Genomic DNA, 17921 nt, shown 5'->3' on the forward strand with positions numbered 1-17921 from the left:
AGAGGTACCTTGGCATACATTTATATTGGAGAAGGTAACTAAGTCATGTGTAAGTCCAATTCTGGATAAAATGAAGAAAAAACTCACCAGTTGGAAAGGTAAAATGCTTTCTTTCCAAGAAAGGGTTATCTTAATCAAATCCGTTCTTTGCAGCATTCCTATTTACAACATGCCATATACAAATGGCCTAGGTCTGTAATCAAGGAAGCCAAAGCAGTTATGAGAAATTTTCTTTGGTCAAAGGATCCTACTACTAGAAAAGGAGTAACTATGAGTTGGGACAGAGTGTGTAACCCACTTGTTGAAGGTGGGCTTGGAATAAGAAGGCTTAAAGACATGAACAAAGCTATGCTCATGAAAATGGCATGGGAAGTTCTTGATAGTGAAAGTGATTTGAGCATTTTTATGAGAGCTAAATACTTTAACAAGGATAGTAAAATGATTACATATAACAAGCCTACCTCTATCTGGACTGGCATCAAGGTTGCATTGGAAGAAGTGGTTCCGAGATCTCAATGGGTGATTGTGGATGGAAAGAACATAGATTTGTGGAGAAGCAATTGGCTAGGAAACAAATCTCTCAAGCAATTATTGAATATCAGCCCTCAAGAACTGAAAGGATGTCGAGCAAAAGTGTATGATCTTTTCGAAGAAAGCAGATGGAGTATTCCTAATATTCTGCAAGAGTTGATGGATAGTGTTCATGTGGGAGTGAATACAGCGCATAAGTGCAGTCCAATTTTTTATGACTATTTAGTTTGGTGCCCTGACATGAAAGGTATTTTTTCTACAAAGTCTGCATATGATGAGATCAAAACGAAAAAACCCCGGTTACATGCATGGAGCAAATTTCTTTGGAATTGTCATATACACCCGAGACCTTCTGCTTTGGTATGGAAAATTTCGCAAAAAGGGGTGGCCACTAATGAAAGAGTACGAAAAGTTGGTGTGCATTTGGCATCTTGTTGTAGCTTGTGCATAAATGAAACTGAGACAAATGACCACCTTTTCTGGCATTGTTCCTTCTCCCAACTGCTATGGCAGTAGATCTCTGCAGTTTTCAAGAAGAATCCAGTTATGAGTCTTGAAGATGCTATGAGTATGAACAGAGAATGGAGTCATCGACTTAAGCAAATGTGGAATGCATGTATGGTGGCTGTTCTGGCTAGCATATGGAAGCAAAGGAATAAGGTTTTGTTTGAAGAAAAGAGACCTAATATAGTAGAGTGCAAGTACTATGTTAGAACTCAAGTAAAGATCACAAGAAATCTGTTCAGAAGCCATAGCTACAGGTCTTGCTTTGAATGCTCAATTCTACAGTTTTGGGATGTCAACCATAGAGCAAAGGGTGCACCAAATATCAAAACATGTATTCGGATCCCCCCAGAACCTGGTGTAATCAAATTCAATACAAATGGTGCGGCGTCGGGCAATCCAGGCCCTACGGGTATTGGTGTTTCTTATAGAGGAAATATGGGAGACTTCAAGCTGACAATGTGGAAAAGTACTAGGATTGCAACAAGTTTCTGGGCAGAGTGTTTAGCTATCCTTGAAGGTGTGGAAACTGCCGTATCTAGAGGATGGCTCAGGCTTTGGGTAGAAACGGACTTAGAAGCTGCCTCGAAAGCTTTTACAAGTGGTAATGTGCCATGGCAACTCCAAGCAAGATGGACAAATTGCACAGCTGCCACTCATCAACTTAAGATAGCCACTATCTTTAGGGAAGACAATTTCATTGCTAACACCTTGGCAAAGACTACTACAACTCTTACAGAGAATGAGAGAGTTGTTTATGAAGGCAAACCAGAGTGGATTCACAAATGTGAATGGTCTTTCCAAACTTTCTATAGATTTCAGTGAAATGTACTTTACTCCATAGTTATAAATGGAAGTAATGGATGCTTGATTGAGCCTAACCTTAGAGAGGCAGCCTATTGCCTCCCTAAACACCTTTTGTCCTTTTTTTTTTTTTTTTTAATACAATTTAACTTACCTAGCAAAAAAAATATTAATATATCTATATTTTTTGTTTGGGAAATTTAAGGGGGTGCCCCTGCTAGTGTTTATGACAAGAGATTGACATGATAGGAAGCTATGAAAAATGTGTCTAGCATCCCCGACCATTTCACTACACCACGAACATCTCCAAGAACAGATACCACACATTAACTTGTGGCACATTTCTTCGTACTCCTTAATCTCAACAAAAACAAGGCATACTACATACTACAATCAAAGCGGTTCCCTTTAACTATTACTAAAAAAACAAGTTGCGACTATCATTTAACTTGAGATCACAATACTGACAAAGAAATCCAAACAAATGCGGAATGATCTGATCCAATTAATAAATCTCAATCATTAAAACTTTATCATGTAATTCATTCTCCAAAGTATACTCACATTATTATAATGCTCTTAAGCAATAAATAAACCGTGATCCTGTGGCATGATCTGGATGACTTGCCCAAAGTTAAAGTGATCTAGATAACCCTAACCTACTATATGACGTGGACAACATTAATTAAATTTTCAATTAGGGCAAACACGTATTTTTCACTGACAAATCTAATTTTTTAAGGAATGTGTTCGCACTGGTAGAGGAAAATGCCTATTTTTGGCAACTAAATCATACATAATGAATCATGGCCCATAAGCTTGGTTACATTGATACGGGTAGGTGTGTCCGTATCGGACACGGATACGAATTGTTAGAGACGGCAAAATATTAAAATTTGAGGTAAATTACATACAATATGTGTCCGACACGGATTTTTGTTCAAAATATAGCGTGTCCATATAACCTAGCCCATAAGACATTAACTAATGAGCTGAAACTCTAAGGAAAAATGCAATGTTGTGAACCGGCGGTAATTGCATTTACTACACTGGGTTTCTACTGTTGGTTCTAATAATGAAATAATAGGTTTTGACAAAGAAATAGGGGAAAAAAACTATTCATATAAATAAATAGTTTGACTCACCCATGAAGTGGATTGTCATCATCGTCGTCGTCTTTGGTTCTATGTTCTCCAATTTTATCTATATAATAAGATAAGGTTTTTTTTTTCCACTAAAAGACAAAATAACATACAAAGGACGGCTCAGATTTGTTTGAACAAGATCAAACGGCTATTGTGCGCTGATTTTTCTTGCATGTTTTTGAAAAGAAATTCAAATTTGTATATGCGTACCGGTTGGTAAATAGACGTTCCGTCAGTGGTAGCTCGAGGGTTCGAGTCCTGTTATTTTGGTATATTTAGTTTTCATTTTAAGTTTGAAGCTTTGAGATTTTTCAGTCGGTTGGTTCTGCCACTGGTTTTTTGAGATGGAGACGAAAATAGAAGAAAGAGGAGAATAAAGTAAAGTAAAGCCTTTTGCTTTTTGTTCCCAACTAAAGTTAAAAAGTTGGCTCACGATATTTTTTTTTTTTTTTTGTAACTATTTTGTTTCTGGTACGTGGTACTATTTTGAAGGAGGCAAATTAGACTTTGGTTATTATTGAATTAATGAACCTTTTTCCAATTTTCTTAACAAATATGCCATTTAATAGAAAAAAATCTATATCATCAATACAAAAATAACTAAATATATTTTATATATTATATAAGAGGCGCTTGAAAGCTAAGGCGGTTAAAATTGGTTTTTGGAGCTAATAGGTCGAGGGTGATATGCAATTAATCAGATATACCGAATGTATATATTTGGCCCTTTTCAAAATTTATAATAGTATAATAATATCAAATATTTCTAAATAGTTATTAGATCCAACCACATTTAACCAACTCAATCTTAAAGTACTATTTGAGATATCAAACCCAACAATTATATTAAATATTTAAATAAATAAAGGAGATAAGAGATAATATATTGGGATAATACAATAATTTGTTTATTTAACTTTGGATTAAGGATGATAAAATAAGTAAACTCTTAGCTTTGTTTGTTGATTATGCCTTTTATTATAAATCCGGTTTAAGAATCCAACAATTTGTTAATTTTATTATATTTTTTGGATGGAGAACCGATATTTAAGAGGAGATTGATTTATTTTTGGTTTAGTGAGAAATGGTCATCTATGCCAATTAATCACTCACTCAATATGGTGGAAAAATTTATCGGTTTATGGTTTATATAATGTCATTAATCGGGCCGATATTGATAGCATAGCTTGGAAGGCACTTTAGATTACATAGCATTTCAAGGTAAACACTTTCACGCCCCACTCTCGCTCTCCATCCTTTTTCATGTTATGGTGACTAAGGTCTTCACCCTACATTGGTTGAAAATCTATATATTAGTCCATCATGCAACTTTTATTTGAAGATGACATTTTCTTTCAATCTAAAGCGTGTCAAAGGTGCGTCGATGAGTACTTTTAAGATGGACACGACTTATGATGTTTCATTGTGGGAGTAAAGTCCTTCAAGCCAAACTATGGACTGCTGGTGAGAAAGCTAGAAATCCAATATTTATCCCAAAAATAATATATTTGGATCCCTCACATTTGGAGTTGTCTTTCAAACTATATATCAAGGCAACAATTTCCCATTCGACTAGCTTATGCCATGACAATTAGTAAATCGAATGGGCATTTAGTGAAACATTGATTTGAGAACACCAAATTTTAATCATAGACAATTCTATGTGGCCATGTCAAGATGTGTTTCTTCAAAAACAATATATGCAAAAATTGTACCACAAATATCATATGCCCAGGACATTAATAATACTAATGAGAAAAGGTGAGTGAGAAATTAAAGATGATGATTTATGGTTATAGTTATGATTAATAAAATTGAGAACAGTCTTATTAATGCTATGTAATATTTCTTTGATCTTGAGGTGGCGTTACAATAAATGTTTACTGTAACATAAACAAAACATCCATGGATAATGTGTTGGATTCATATGTGTATCCCTTTATTTCAAAGGTCCCTCTTTCAAAACCTGAGTATATTTCTTGATAGTTGCTGAATTCCATTTTCTCTTCAATATATTTGCCTACAATAGCGTTTGGGCTACTGGGTTTATGCTCTTAATTCAAGGCTTTCTCCCCTTATTTGTTTCTCACTCTGATATGCCTTGATTTAATTAAGGTGTTGTAAGCGATAAGTGCAACAAGTTGGTTTGTGAGAAATGAAATATATAGAATTGTCATAAACCCACTTGAGTGTTGAGTGTTTCGATGACATGGCTATGAAGTATAAAACTGCTGGAAATGAGTAGTGCATTTTACATATCCCTATCTTTATAAGCTTATAACATGGATTCATTACTGCCATGAAAATTGTCTCTTGGGGTGTTGTTTAAATACAATGTGTCTTGAGTGATCTAGATAACCCTAACCTACTATATGACGTGGACAACATTAATAAAATTTTCAATTAGGGCAAACACGTATTTTTCACTGACAAATCTAATTTGTTAAGGAATGTGTTCGCACTGGTAGAGGAAAATGCCTATTTTTGGCAACTAAATCATACATAATGAATCATGGCCCATAAGCTTGGTTACATTGATACGGGTAGGTGTGTCCGTATCGGACACGGATACGAATTGTTGGAGACGGCAAAATATTAAAATTTGAGGTAAATTACATACAATATGTGTCCGACACGGATTTTTGTTCAAAATATAGCGTGTCCATCTAACCTAGCCCATAAGACATTAACTAATGAGCTGAAACTCTAAGGAAAAATGCAATGTTGTGAACCGGCGGTAATTGCATTTACTACACTGGGTTTCTACTGTTGGTTCTAATAATGAAATAATAGGTTTTGACAAAGAAATAGGGGAAAAAAACTATTCATATAAATAAACAGTTTGACTCACCCATGAAGTGGATTGTCATCATAATCATCGTCGTCGTCGTCTTTGGTTCTATGTTCTCCAATTTTATAAAACAAATCCTCCACGTGACTGTATATAAAAAGTAGCAAAAAGCAATGCACAGTTAATAATGAACTTATGAACCTAAATAAAGAAAATTATAAATTTGTATCTCACCTATTAATTTGTGTTGGTGGTTTAGGGGGGATAGGAGGGACACTGTCACTGTCTTCATTTTCATCTTCATCTTCATCAACTCGTCGAAAACCTACGACTAGCTACACTGCCGAATTCAGAAGCTAATTCTTTAGCACTATCCTTAATACGGTTTAGCGTTTTGGAACTAAAATCGGATGTTGACAAACTTAAGTAAATATAGGAATATTATTCCAACATAGAGCAATAGGCGTAAGACAAGCTCTGAAAACTGTAAACCAATTCAACTATTGTCGAAAATTCCAACAATTTGTGGAGGTAATTCTATTTTGGTCCAATAGATAGATTATCAGGAACAACAACAGATTTTAAATTAAGCTATAACTCAGCCTCCCTCATCGTTTTTAATCGATTGTCAAATCAATTTGTGATTAATCTTAGGACATAAAATTGGTGAGAAGATGGGATGGCAAAATATGGAGCAGTTAGACGAATGGTCTCCGACCTATCTATACCAGACTCGACCCTCTTTGCTGACATTTTAAGCAAATGCCTGAAAACCAAATCAATCCGAGACAGTACTAAAGTTCATGCCCGAATAATCAAAACCCAATTCGCTTCCGAAATTTTCATTCAAAACCGTCTTATTGACGTCTACGCAAAATGTGGTTGTCTGAAAGATTCTCGAAAACTGTTCGACAAAATGCCACACAAGAATACATTCACTTGGAATTCAATTATAACTGCTCTTACCAAATCAGGATTTCTTGATGAAGCTTTTAAACTGTTTAACTCAATGCCTGAGCCTGATCAGTGCTCGTGGAATTCTATGGTATCTGGTTTTGCGCAACATGATCATTTCGAAGAGGCATTGGAGTTTTTTGTAAGAATGCATAGGGAGGATTTTCTACTTAATGAGTATTCATACTCTAGTGCTCTTAGTGCTTGTGCTGGACTAGTGGATATGAAGACGGGTGTTCAGATTCATGGATCAATGTCTAAGTCTCCATATTTGTCGGATGTTTATATGGGATCGGCGCTTATTGATATGTATTCGAAATGTGGAAATGTGTATGATGCGCAGAAAGTATTTAATGGGATGAGTGTGCGGAATATTGTTTCGTGGAACAGCTTGATTACGTGTTATGAGCAAAACGGTCCAGCAAATGAAGCTCTTAGGTTGTTTTTTGAGATGATGGAGTTTGGTTTTGAACCAGATGAAGTGACACTTGCTAGTGTAGTTAGTGCTTGCGCAACCTTGTTGGCTATCAAAGAAGGTTCACAGATACATACACGCATGATAAAGTTTGAGAAGTTTAAGGATGATCTTGTGTTGGGCAATGCTCTGGTGGATATGTATGCTAAATGTGGTAGAATTAAAGAAGCAAGGAGGATTTTCGATGGGATGCCTATTAAGAATGTGGTGTCCGAGACATCTATGATTAGTGGTTATGCGAAGGCCACGAGTGTCAAAGCAGCTAGGTTAATGTTTATGAAGATGACCGAGAAGAATGTGGTTTCGTGGAATGCGCTCATAGCAGGTTATGCCCAAAACGGGGAGAATGAAGAAGCACTTGAACTGTTCTGTCGTTTGAAGAGAGAGTCCATATGGCCAACCCACTACACCTTCGGAAATGTCCTCAATGCCTGTGCCAACCTGGCCAATCTGCAGTTGGGGAAACAGGCTCACACTCACGTCCTGAAACATGGAATCCGGTTTGTATCAGGACCGGAGTCTGATATCTTTGTGGGGAACTCACTTGTCGACATGTACACAAAATGTGGATTGATTGAAGATGGATATCGGGTGTTTGAAAGCATGTCAGAACATGATCAGGTTTCGTGGAATGCTATGATTGTGGGATATGCACAGAATGGGAAAGGAAGTGAAGCTCTTGCTCTCTTTAGTAGAATGTTAAGATCTGGTGAGAGACCAGACCATGTGACGATGATTGGAGTTTTAAGTGCTTGCAGTCATGCAGGAATGGTTGAGGAGGGTCAGAGGTATTTCTACTCGATGACACAGGAGCATGGTTTGGTACCATCAAAAGACCACTATACGTGTATGGTTGACCTACTTGGGCGGGCAGGCTGTGTTCGAGAAGCGAAGAAGTTCATTGAAAGCATGCCAATGGAGGCTGATACTGTCCTCTGGGGTTCCCTGCTTGCTTCTTGTAAAGTTCACGGTAACCTTGAGATGGGAACGCATGTGGCAGAGAAACTGTTGGAGCTTGATCCTAGTAACTCGGGTCCTTATGTTCTACTCTCAAACATGTATGCAGAGCTTAAACAATGGGGGGAAGTTGCTAGAGTGAGGACACTAATGAGACGACGAGGGGTTGTTAAGCAGCCAGGGCGCAGTTGGATTGAAATAAATAACCAAGTGCATGTTTTCATGGTAAAAGATAAAACTCATCCTCAAAGAAAGGAGGTCTACAAGCTGTTGAATATCCTAGCTGCGCAGATGAAGCGAACAAGATATGTGTTAGATGTAGGACATCCTGAGTCTGAAACATACCAGGAGCCAATGGAAATGGATATGAAAATAATTTAGAGAATCCGTGTGTTAACTTGGTCTGGAAAAGCTTTAGCTTGGATTGTTGGGTGACTCATTTTCGGAATGGACAAGATTAGGAACCAAATGACTGAGTGATCTCTCAGTTTGTCTGTGTTAATCATACGTCTACACTTCACTATCCATTTACCTTTTTTAAAGCCTTTATCCCTAAAACCCCACTTAAAAACCAGCTCCCTTGTCATTTCCCAAACTTTCTCTCTCATCAAAACACATGATGGGTAACAAAAACAATGCTTCCCAAAGGTAACAACTAACTAACAAACCCTTCCTCATTTCTTCTCCACGTTTTTCATCAATGCCATCACCCCTTACTTTTAATTTGTTCAACAGGTGTTTATTTTTTTTATGCAATGCTGGTTATTATTAGCTAGGTTACACTTTGCATGTTACACTTTATTATAGTAGTCTAGTAGTCATTCATGTTTATTTGTTTCTTAGTAGTTCTAGCTTTATGGGGGTTTATCTTTTTTATTTTTATTATTTATTATTTATTAGAATATTTTATTGACATTTATTTGTTGTTTCTATTTTATATTTTCTACTGTGAAGCTCTGTAGTGGCTTTTTTGAGTTGTGAGCTATGTGGTCGAAGGCTTGGGAAACCTAGCGTCTGGCTTGCCCCTGACAATATAGGTTTTGGGTCACTAATTATTCCTATGGAACGCCGGCAATTGTTCCCTTAGCAGGAAGAGAAACATAGAGAGAAGTGCGTGGGAAATGTTAATATGTTATGTAGTGTGCAATGTTGTCTTATTGAAAAATGCCAAATGATGTTTGATGTTTGATGTTTGTAACATAACATGTAAATGTAGGCAGTGAATGTTCATATGGGATGGATGGACATTTAAGGTGGTGCGTAAGTGTTGGATTGTTCTAAACCATCTTGAACGTTTATCCATAGTGAAGTGTAGTTGTTGTCTTGATAATCAACCCTATATAAGGATCCATCAAGAAATTTTGAAATCAATACCAACCTTTTAGAAGTTCAACAAAAAGGTGGGCCTTATGATTTGATCCCCAACTAACACATAAGCCTGAACTTGTGTGTAAGTTTCTGTGTGTTTAATCAGTTATATAACTTCATTTTCTGATAAATGTGTATGATATGGATCGGAGTAGGATACATGGTTTGCTCTTAGCAGGTTGTGTTAATAGAGAAGGTTGTCTAAGATGCATTTATTTGTTTCACTCGTTATGTTTGGATCACTGGGGTGTCATGTTATATTTGAATCTCTGTTTCCCGAGTTTAGTGTTGTGTAATTTTGTTTTCCATTTCCAGATGGGCAAGAGCTAGATAATCATATTCCTCTAACACCTCAATGGCTTCTTGCGAAGCCCACAGAGAAAAAGCCTGGAAATACTGAGGTGAGTTTTACACTCTTAAACTTTGTTTCATAAAATAGTACAACAATGATGTAGCATGGTTTTCAAATCTCGAGATGCATAACTACCAACTTACCAAGATTATCATAAGCATGACTAGCCCAAAACACTTTCTTCTAAACCAGCTAGCTAGAACAACTTCTAGCACTGCCTCACAGCTTCTTCTATTTGTTTTCTATACAGGGTTCCCAGCTTGGTCCCTATCCTGGTTATACTACTTGTTCTGATAACTCAGAGTCATCTGATAATGATGAAAAATTCAATGACAGTGAACACAGACGGGTTGTTTCCAGATCCTCCTTGCATGATACAAAGTCTGTAGCCATGATCGTTGGAGTGATGAAGAAAGAGACACCAATTCTGCTCTCAGCAGAGGTCATTGGAAGGAGGGCGACAAAGATCTTGGTGATGCACGTAGGACGGAACGGAACACAAACAGAAATTCTGATGAAGTGTGTCGTGCCTCATCTGAGAGGTGGACTGATTTAAGCAAAAGAGAAAGTAATTATTGTCAATTTTGTGAGAGCCCCCACACAGATGACAAGGAGTCAGGAAACTGGCGTGAGAAGCGGCTGAATACTAATAGAGATGTTGATATACCTCGTGATAAAGAACTACAACCTCATGCAACTAATCACAGAAAGGAGGATAAAGAGGATGGCTTGGGGCCACCTAAAACCTCTTATAGCCGAGGAAGAGGCGAGTCTCCTCATCACTATACTCTTAACTCCAAACAAGAAAAGTCCACTTTTAAGATATGGTCAGAATCAAGGGGAAAATGCTCCTCCAAACTTCATGAAGGACGTTTCATGCCCTTCTCATTCGTCAAGTATTGCTTTGGATAAGGTTGAAGATGGCCTTAGGGAGTCTTTTCCTTTAGCATATAGTAGGATAAAATTGCTTGCCGTGTACAAGAATACTAAAGTTACGTCTTTAAGAAAGTCTTTGGATGGCTTTATTAGTGTACCTTCACTGATAAAAGAAGAATCACTAAAGCCTCTTGCATTCTCTGCTCCAACTTCAGAGGAAATGGTAATTGTAAAGGAGCGTTTTGGTCTTCTCCTAATTACAACTAGGGATGAACGGAAGGGTTAGGATTTTGATGTTTGTTGGCCCAATTTCTCGCTTTTCCTTTTAAGGGGAGAGAAGAATATGTCCGACGAGTTCCTTGAGGTGGTATTTATAGAGTTTTGAGAGAGGAGATCCTTCCGACACGTGTATTCTTTTGTACAAATGTAGGGTGGAGATAGGATGAGTGTTGGGTTGGATCCGTTATGATTGGGGGTAGATCGCGGTAGTCCCTATTTCCGGTGTTGAGATTACCACTAAGATATTGGCAATCATTACCCCCTGTGGGATGTGTTTCTATCCGCTTCGTTCTATATCCGATGAAGTGTTAGATCGAGATGTTCGTTCGCACCACCTACTCGAGCTACTCGCTCGCAGTCGGTCTTGGAGGTATGGTTGTTCTTCGTCCGTCTTTGAGGTCGACACGCTTATGCTGAATGAAAAGCGATGCCCTATGAGGATATCATCCCCCAACCCTGCCGATAGAGGCGTTGGTGTAAGGGAAATGCCTAAGAAAGTGGTCGGATCGGCGTGGTCGGATTTTAACAGTAGTGGATGAACCGACTTGTAGAAGCGCCACTTTTGAATATTGTGGCCCCGTGAACTGGCGGGGAAAAAGGTAGTTTATCTTACGCGGCACGCGATAATCGTAGGCTTTAAGCAGAACGCGATGTCAACGCTTGCATGAATCTAGCTGAAAGCGATTGCCTTGGAACACGATGTGCGGGCTATGAAAGGATGTAATGATTACTTGGTAACCGAAGCGGGCGGTTTATACAAAATCAGATTTGGAATCTGAAAAAAAGTTACTTCGTGTTTTTCTTCTTCCAAAAAGCCTTGCCTAGGGTTTTCAGTGTAGAATCATTTTTTTCTTTCCCATTTCCATTTGCTTTAAGATGGCTCGTTATTTTAAGTAAGTAGGTTATTGAAAGGCTATAGGGTTTAGAACTGAATCTTTGATAGAAAAGGGTTGTTATAATGTCCGATTCGATGATACTTTCGGTCGGAGGAGGTCCAGAGATATCTTTGAGTTGTTTTACGAGGATGAAAGAATTGGGGTTGAGTTAGAAGAAGAAGATAGGATGGGGGTAATGCCCGATCTCGGTCGAGAGATGACGTGGGCTAGTAATCGTCGGTGGGGAGAGGTCGGCATCAAGCGATGTGCCCCTAGAAGAGTGAACCGTCGCGGCCGCTAACTCTTTCCCGAAATGGGGCGGCTGTATGGGATTAATGTCCCCGACACGGAGATATATCCTGCTTGATCGAAAGTGAAAATGTTCAGAAGTGAGGAGTATAACCCGCCGAACGGTGGAGTTATAATGGAGGGCTACCGAGAGCAGATGATGCACATACCGTTCTCGAACCGGTATCGCGACTTCTTGGCGCTTTGTTGGAAATTGGGTAACACCTTGGCGATTATTTAAGGTGACCGACCTGGCGAAACGCGAATGGGGAATATGACATAGGTGTATCCGATATAGTGGAGCACTATGTGATTCGATCGGGGAACATGAACTTTAGCTTGCAAACCATGACGACAGCGTTTGATGATCGATGGAGTAAGCAATGAGGATTGGACTAAGAGACCGTTGTTGCTAGTTGGCAATTCTTGTGTGAGCGGGTGTATCTGCGAACTAGGATTTGTAACATATCCGGTGGGTAGGAATACTTTTTCGTTGTTATTTTTGAACGTTTGATATTCTAACAGTCTTTGTTTTGCTTTTGGCGCAGAACGTGAATTTTGGGGAGATAGAAAGATTCGCCGGTGAGACTCGTCTTTGAAAAAACAAGCGAAGTTGCCCGAGGTCGCTCATTTCTTTGAGGAAAAGGGAGGGTGCGATCCGGAGAAAGAGGAAGGTGCAAAAGGAGCGGGCTCTAAGTTTGCGAAGCGGTGATGGAGAAGCTTTACGCAAATTGATCGATTGAGGAGAAGGATGGTCATGGGGCATGAAGCGGAATGAGGGGAATTTAAGGATGATTGAGCCGGAGGATCGGGCAATCGGCCCGAATGGGGTTCTCGATCGAGGCTCTGTAGAGTTGGAGCCGATGGTTTTGACCGCCTTAACGTCTGGGGTGTGGGATTTAGACGCCTAAAAAGACGCCGGACGAAGCTGCGAAAGTAGCTCGACATGCTCGTGGAGATGGTGCTAGCCGGGGGCGGATCGATGGTTGGCCGGGGCCACGGTATACAAGTGGGGCCCGACAAAAGGAGTCATGGACTTTTTTGAATAAAAATTGTTTTCATGAGATCGATCCATCCGTGAAAAGGCCAAGGCTCCCGTAAGGCGGCTCGAAAAGCGGTGGCGTCTTTTCTGAAGGACATTTTGTCTATTTTTTGAAAACGGCGGCTAACGCCTTGGATCCGAGTAAGATAGCGGGTTGTTTGCGAGATCCAAGAAGTTGCTCGAGGTTTTCTTTCCTTTTCATCATTCTCATTCGATGAAACGCGGCTTTTCCTCAGAACCCGCTTGTTCATCGTATTTCTTCTACGCGTGTTATTGGTTTGAGAAATAGTAAGTACTTTGCATTTGCAACTTTGTCGCTAGGGTAAGATGGCTAGATGTCGGGCGTTTGTGAGAGAAACTTTTATCAATGGAGGAAATGGAGTTTGAGCCCTCATGTTCATGGCGATCGAGGGAAGAGGAAGGTTTAATGGAGAAACGGGCGGTCATAAGCGAGCAAGGAGAGATAGTCGTCTTTTGGCGGAATTGTCTTGGTCGCCACGGTTGAGTGGGCGAAATGATCGGTCGCCGAAAAACGAGCTGGGGCAAGGTCGCTGATTACAGTGTGAAGTTCGCCCCGCCATGTAAGGATGTGGGGAGCGAATTCTACTACATGAAAAAGTTTCGGGAAGAAGCGGATTTTATTTCAGTAGCTTCCACTCGGCTCCCATAGCGACTAGCGTTCCGGGCGGATGCTAGATGAAGATAAAGCGGAAGTTGAGGACGAGGACATGGGGACACCAAACGGGGACGATGGATATGGCCGCTTGTTTGGTGAAGTTCCCGGAGCTTAAATCATTTATAAACCTAAATTTGGTGTTCTAATGATGTTCATGCAGTTTCTTTGCGTGGTATGATAATTTGAAAGAGGTCGCGGCGCTCGAGATCGGTGGTAACCCGTGACGTGGAGTTGGGTTGATGCGAAATTGCGTGGGGAGTGGACAAGAAGAAACGGAAGTGATGTCCAAAGTCCGAAACGAATCTTCCGAGAAAATTGTGATCGGGTGGACGGATTTGTGAATTGAAAAGGAATTAACAAGTGGATCGCTTATGCGAAGAAATGTCCTAAGGTGGTGAAGAAAAGCGAAGCAAGGCGATAATCGAGAGACGATTTATGCCAACCAGACTGAAAAGTATGATATTACCGAGGAGAAAGTCGCGGAGGAAGAAAAGCCCGAGATGCGTGTGATGCCGAGGTCGATTTCGCAATCCCCTAGCGCTTTCGAAGACAAGCACGCCATTCCGAATTGATAAGGTGATCGCCCCGTGACTGTTTGAAGTTGTGATTGTAGTTTACATTTTTCTCTCTTATCACGAGCAAACAAATGTGTTTTTGGGCTTGCCCGAAAGATTCGAAATTTTCATTCGGCGAATGGTTTCCACGAAAGTGGAGTTCAAGACTTGTTGAATTTTGTAATGATCATCGATCCGGATTTCTGGGTAATCAATGCCAGTCGGTGGGCGTAGTTTGATGACGTATTGTCATGTAACGCGTTGTTTTGGATGTGTATGCATCTTTATTATTGTGGTTTGTGTGTAACTAATATCTTGATCTTAGAAATATCGTCTGTTAAGTAGTCAACCCTAGAAAATATATTATTTGATGACAGAACTGGATGGGTTATGGTGCCCCTGTATTTTCGAGAGCGTTTGTTCGAGGAGAGGCGTTCTCGTATGGTAATCTAGAAATATAGGCCCTCGGCGTAACAAGAATTGTAGAGGCTATGTAGCCGAGAGCTTGGGGAGAAGTTTCGGAGAAGCGTTTCGTGTAGTCGATCCTAGAAATATAGGTCCTCGACGTAACAAGAATGGAGAGGCTATGTAGCCTATGAGCTCCAATACACATCTTAAAGGCGTTTCGTGTAGTCGATCCTAGAAATATAGGTCCTCGACGTAACAAGAATTGGAGAGGCTATGTAGCCGAGAGCTCCAGATGATGTTTGCTGTTTGAAGCGTTCTCGTGTAGTCGATCCTAGAAATATAGGTCCTCGACGTAACAAGAATTGGAGAGGCTATGTACTAATCTTCGAAAACATTATGTTGAGAGCGTTTTAGCCCCATCGATGGCGTGTTGCTCGCTGAGGTTTTTTTTCAATTTGTTTTCTTTATAGAGCTTTGCTCACGGAGGCGTATGTAGCCCCTGTCTTATAGGGCGTTTTGCTGAGAGGCCTTGAGTAGTCTTTCATAAGCTGTCAATGATGTATGTAGCCCCCGGGGCCCCCGCTCGTTGAGCTTGCAGGCGCATGTTTGGGATCGCCCGGGAGGCGTTCTCTGGAGTTGATCCTAGGAGTATAGGTCCTCAACTAGCGAGACTTCGAGAGGCTATGAGCCTGTAAGTTCTCGAGGCGTTACGTAGCGCTTGAGCACGTTTGCGCTTGAGTGTTTTGTTATGTAGAGAACGAAGCCGCGGAGTGGTTTCCTCATCTTGAACTGGCGTAGAAGATGAAGCGACCTCGGAGCTGGTCTCAGTGAGTGTTTTCGATCGGAGGGATGGAGAAAGAGAGTTGGTGCGACCTCGGGTCTTGACAAGAGGAGAGAAGTGGTGACGCTTATGTAGCGTTTTGAGCGTTGGCGTGATATTCAAGGTGTTGTGACCCGAAGTGAGTCCGTGGTATATCACGTGGAGATCGTCGTTAATAGCTAGCCTTGAATTGGCATGACTATAGTTAGCCCCAGTTTTGGAGCTTCATTGACTGTAAAATAAAAATGCGAAGCTCCTTCCAAAGAGTTAGTACGAACTAACAATAGTAATTTTGGAGATGCATGGATCATAATAACCGTGAATGAATTGAGCCTATCGAGATGATAATGACTAGCCCCCGGTTCGGAGATGGCTATGGCTAGCCCCTCGATGTTGTGCATTGGAGTGATTGATTGAGAACGAGATTGAATTTTCTGGAGCAGGTAATGTGCCCGCTCATTATGCCTAGGTGACCGACTAAACTCACGGGCGTGAGCTTCGAGGCTTTCCATGCTTCGTGGGCTTGAGAACCGTTGGTTTTTGAGTTTTGGAGCTTTGAGTTGTGTGAAAGTGGAAGTAATCGAGACTTGCCAATGTAAAGGGCGTTTTGGTCTTCTCCTAATTACAACTAGGATGAGCGGGGAAGGGTTAGGATTTTTTGGATGTGACCGAAAGTATTTGTGAGAGAATGGCCACGTATCTTCTCTCTCGCTTTTCCTTTTCCGGGAGAGAAGAATCAGTCCGGCAAAGTTCATGAAGAGGGTGGTATTTATAGAGTTTTGAGAGAGGAGATCCTTTCGACCGCGTGTATTCTTTTGTACAAATGTAGGGTGGAGATCGCGGATGAAAGTGTTGGGTTGGATCTGTTATGATTGGGGGTAGATCGCGGTAGTCCCTATTTCCGGTGTTGAGATTACCACTAAGATATTGGCAATCACTTACCCCGGTGGGATGTGTTTCTATTGAAGATGGCGTTCTATATCCGATGAAGTGTTAAATCTTTGAGATGTCTTCGTTTAGCACCACCACCTACGAGCTACCGCAGTCGGTCTTGGAAAGCCTTGGATTAATCTACGAAAAAAAGAATGTCTTGGAGGTCGATATCTTCAGTTCGCTTATGCTCCACGCGAGTGCGATGCCCTATGAGGAAATCGCTCCCCTACGGTAATCTTCTTTACAAATGGCTTGGCTGTGTTTAATTTGTTCCTTTTATGTCCAGTTCTTAATTTAAATTATGTTGTTGCTCCCTGAATAGGTTATTCTGAAGGGGATTGATAATGGAGATATTGCAAGTAGTGACGAGCTTCAGGTTTCAAAAGATGGAATGGTTGGAAGAGGTACTACAGATATGGTTGTTTTGTGATGCACACTGAAATATTTCCAAAGCGGCTTAATAAATCCTGGATTTGGCAAACAACCAATATTTCAGTGTGCACTACATATATGGTTATCTAAGAGGTCTTAATTGCCATGTTTTAAGTCATTGTGTACTTGTTTTTTGTAATGTAACTACTTATTTAAAGTAATATTGACTAAGATGATAGGAGAATGGAATGTGGCAAGTGTAATGTTAGAGAATATAAGGTTTATAAAGTTTTCTTTTATAAATTTTTAATGGTACATGGAGATTGGTAACCGACTTAGAATTTGAGATAATGCATTTGCAATAATTATATCAATATCTTATTGATTGATTGATAGGGGCAATTGAGCTCATGACATAATGATTAATGCGGCTAAAATGGTTGTTGTAGTTGTTGTAAGTATGAAGGTTGATGATATTGGAAAGATTTTACTCTGGAGACAATGTAAGTGTAAAAGTTGATGATAACCGTAATATTTTGCAACCGTAACATTTTGCAGTGTTTTGATAATGTTGTGTAAACTTGTGACAATTTATTTACAATAAATATTTTCGCAATTGTAACTTGTGCTATTTAGACAATAAACAATGTATTTCCAGTAAGTACATATCTTCTTGAATGATTGACAAGGTCAAGCAGCTCATAGTTTAATCTTTTTTTTTTTTTTTTTTTTTTTTTTTTCTAAAGGTTATTTTCCTTTTTTCTAACTTCATCAATTCACATCTATTTCTTCCTCCAAAATTCTAACCTCATTGTTTAGATCTAACACAAACGAAGATTGACCAATGAAGTCCCATCAACTTTTGAACTTAGCGACTTGAAAGGGGAATCAATTACTAGCCAAAAAAAAAAAAAAAA

The 17921-nt window shown here is 39.8% G+C and overlaps 1 protein-coding gene and 1 long non-coding RNA gene across 3 annotated transcripts; one reads left to right on the top strand and one right to left on the bottom strand.

Annotated features, from left to right (window-relative positions):
- Positions 1-489: 489 nt before the first annotated feature.
- Positions 490-6095, bottom strand: LOC147501366 (uncharacterized). Its single transcript, XR_015221367.1, has 3 exons — positions 6010-6095; positions 5836-5922; positions 490-1051 (listed from the first exon to the last, which is right to left on the bottom strand). It is a non-coding gene; the product is annotated as an uncharacterized LOC147501366 (long non-coding RNA).
- A 146-nt stretch (positions 6096-6241) lies between these two features.
- Positions 6242-17325, top strand: SLO2 (Pentatricopeptide repeat (PPR) superfamily protein). 2 transcript variants are annotated; one of them, XM_086606411.1, is made up of 4 exons: positions 6242-8809; positions 9845-9930; positions 10132-10980; positions 16955-17325. In XM_086606411.1, the coding sequence occupies exon 1, from the start codon at positions 6455-6457 to the stop codon at positions 8540-8542; it is 2088 nt and encodes a 695-aa protein (XP_086462537.1). In that variant the 5' UTR covers positions 6242-6454; the 3' UTR covers positions 8543-8809; positions 9845-9930; positions 10132-10980; positions 16955-17325. The 2 variants fall into 2 exon arrangements, with proteins under 2 accessions (XP_086462537.1, XP_086462536.1); XM_086606410.1 differs by having other exon boundaries at positions 6347-8896.
- The last annotated feature ends 596 nt before the right edge of the window (positions 17326-17921 follow it).

Source organism: Coptis chinensis, chromosome 4 (genome assembly GCF_015680905.1).
Source record: "Coptis chinensis isolate HL-2020 chromosome 4, ASM1568090v1, whole genome shotgun sequence".
Classification (NCBI taxonomy): Eukaryota; Viridiplantae; Streptophyta; class Magnoliopsida; order Ranunculales; family Ranunculaceae; genus Coptis; species Coptis chinensis.

Coding starts and splice junctions, on each gene's coding strand:
- SLO2 (XM_086606411.1), top strand. CDS start 6,455: ATGGCAAAATATGGAGCAGTTAGACGAATGGTCTCCGACCTATCTATA.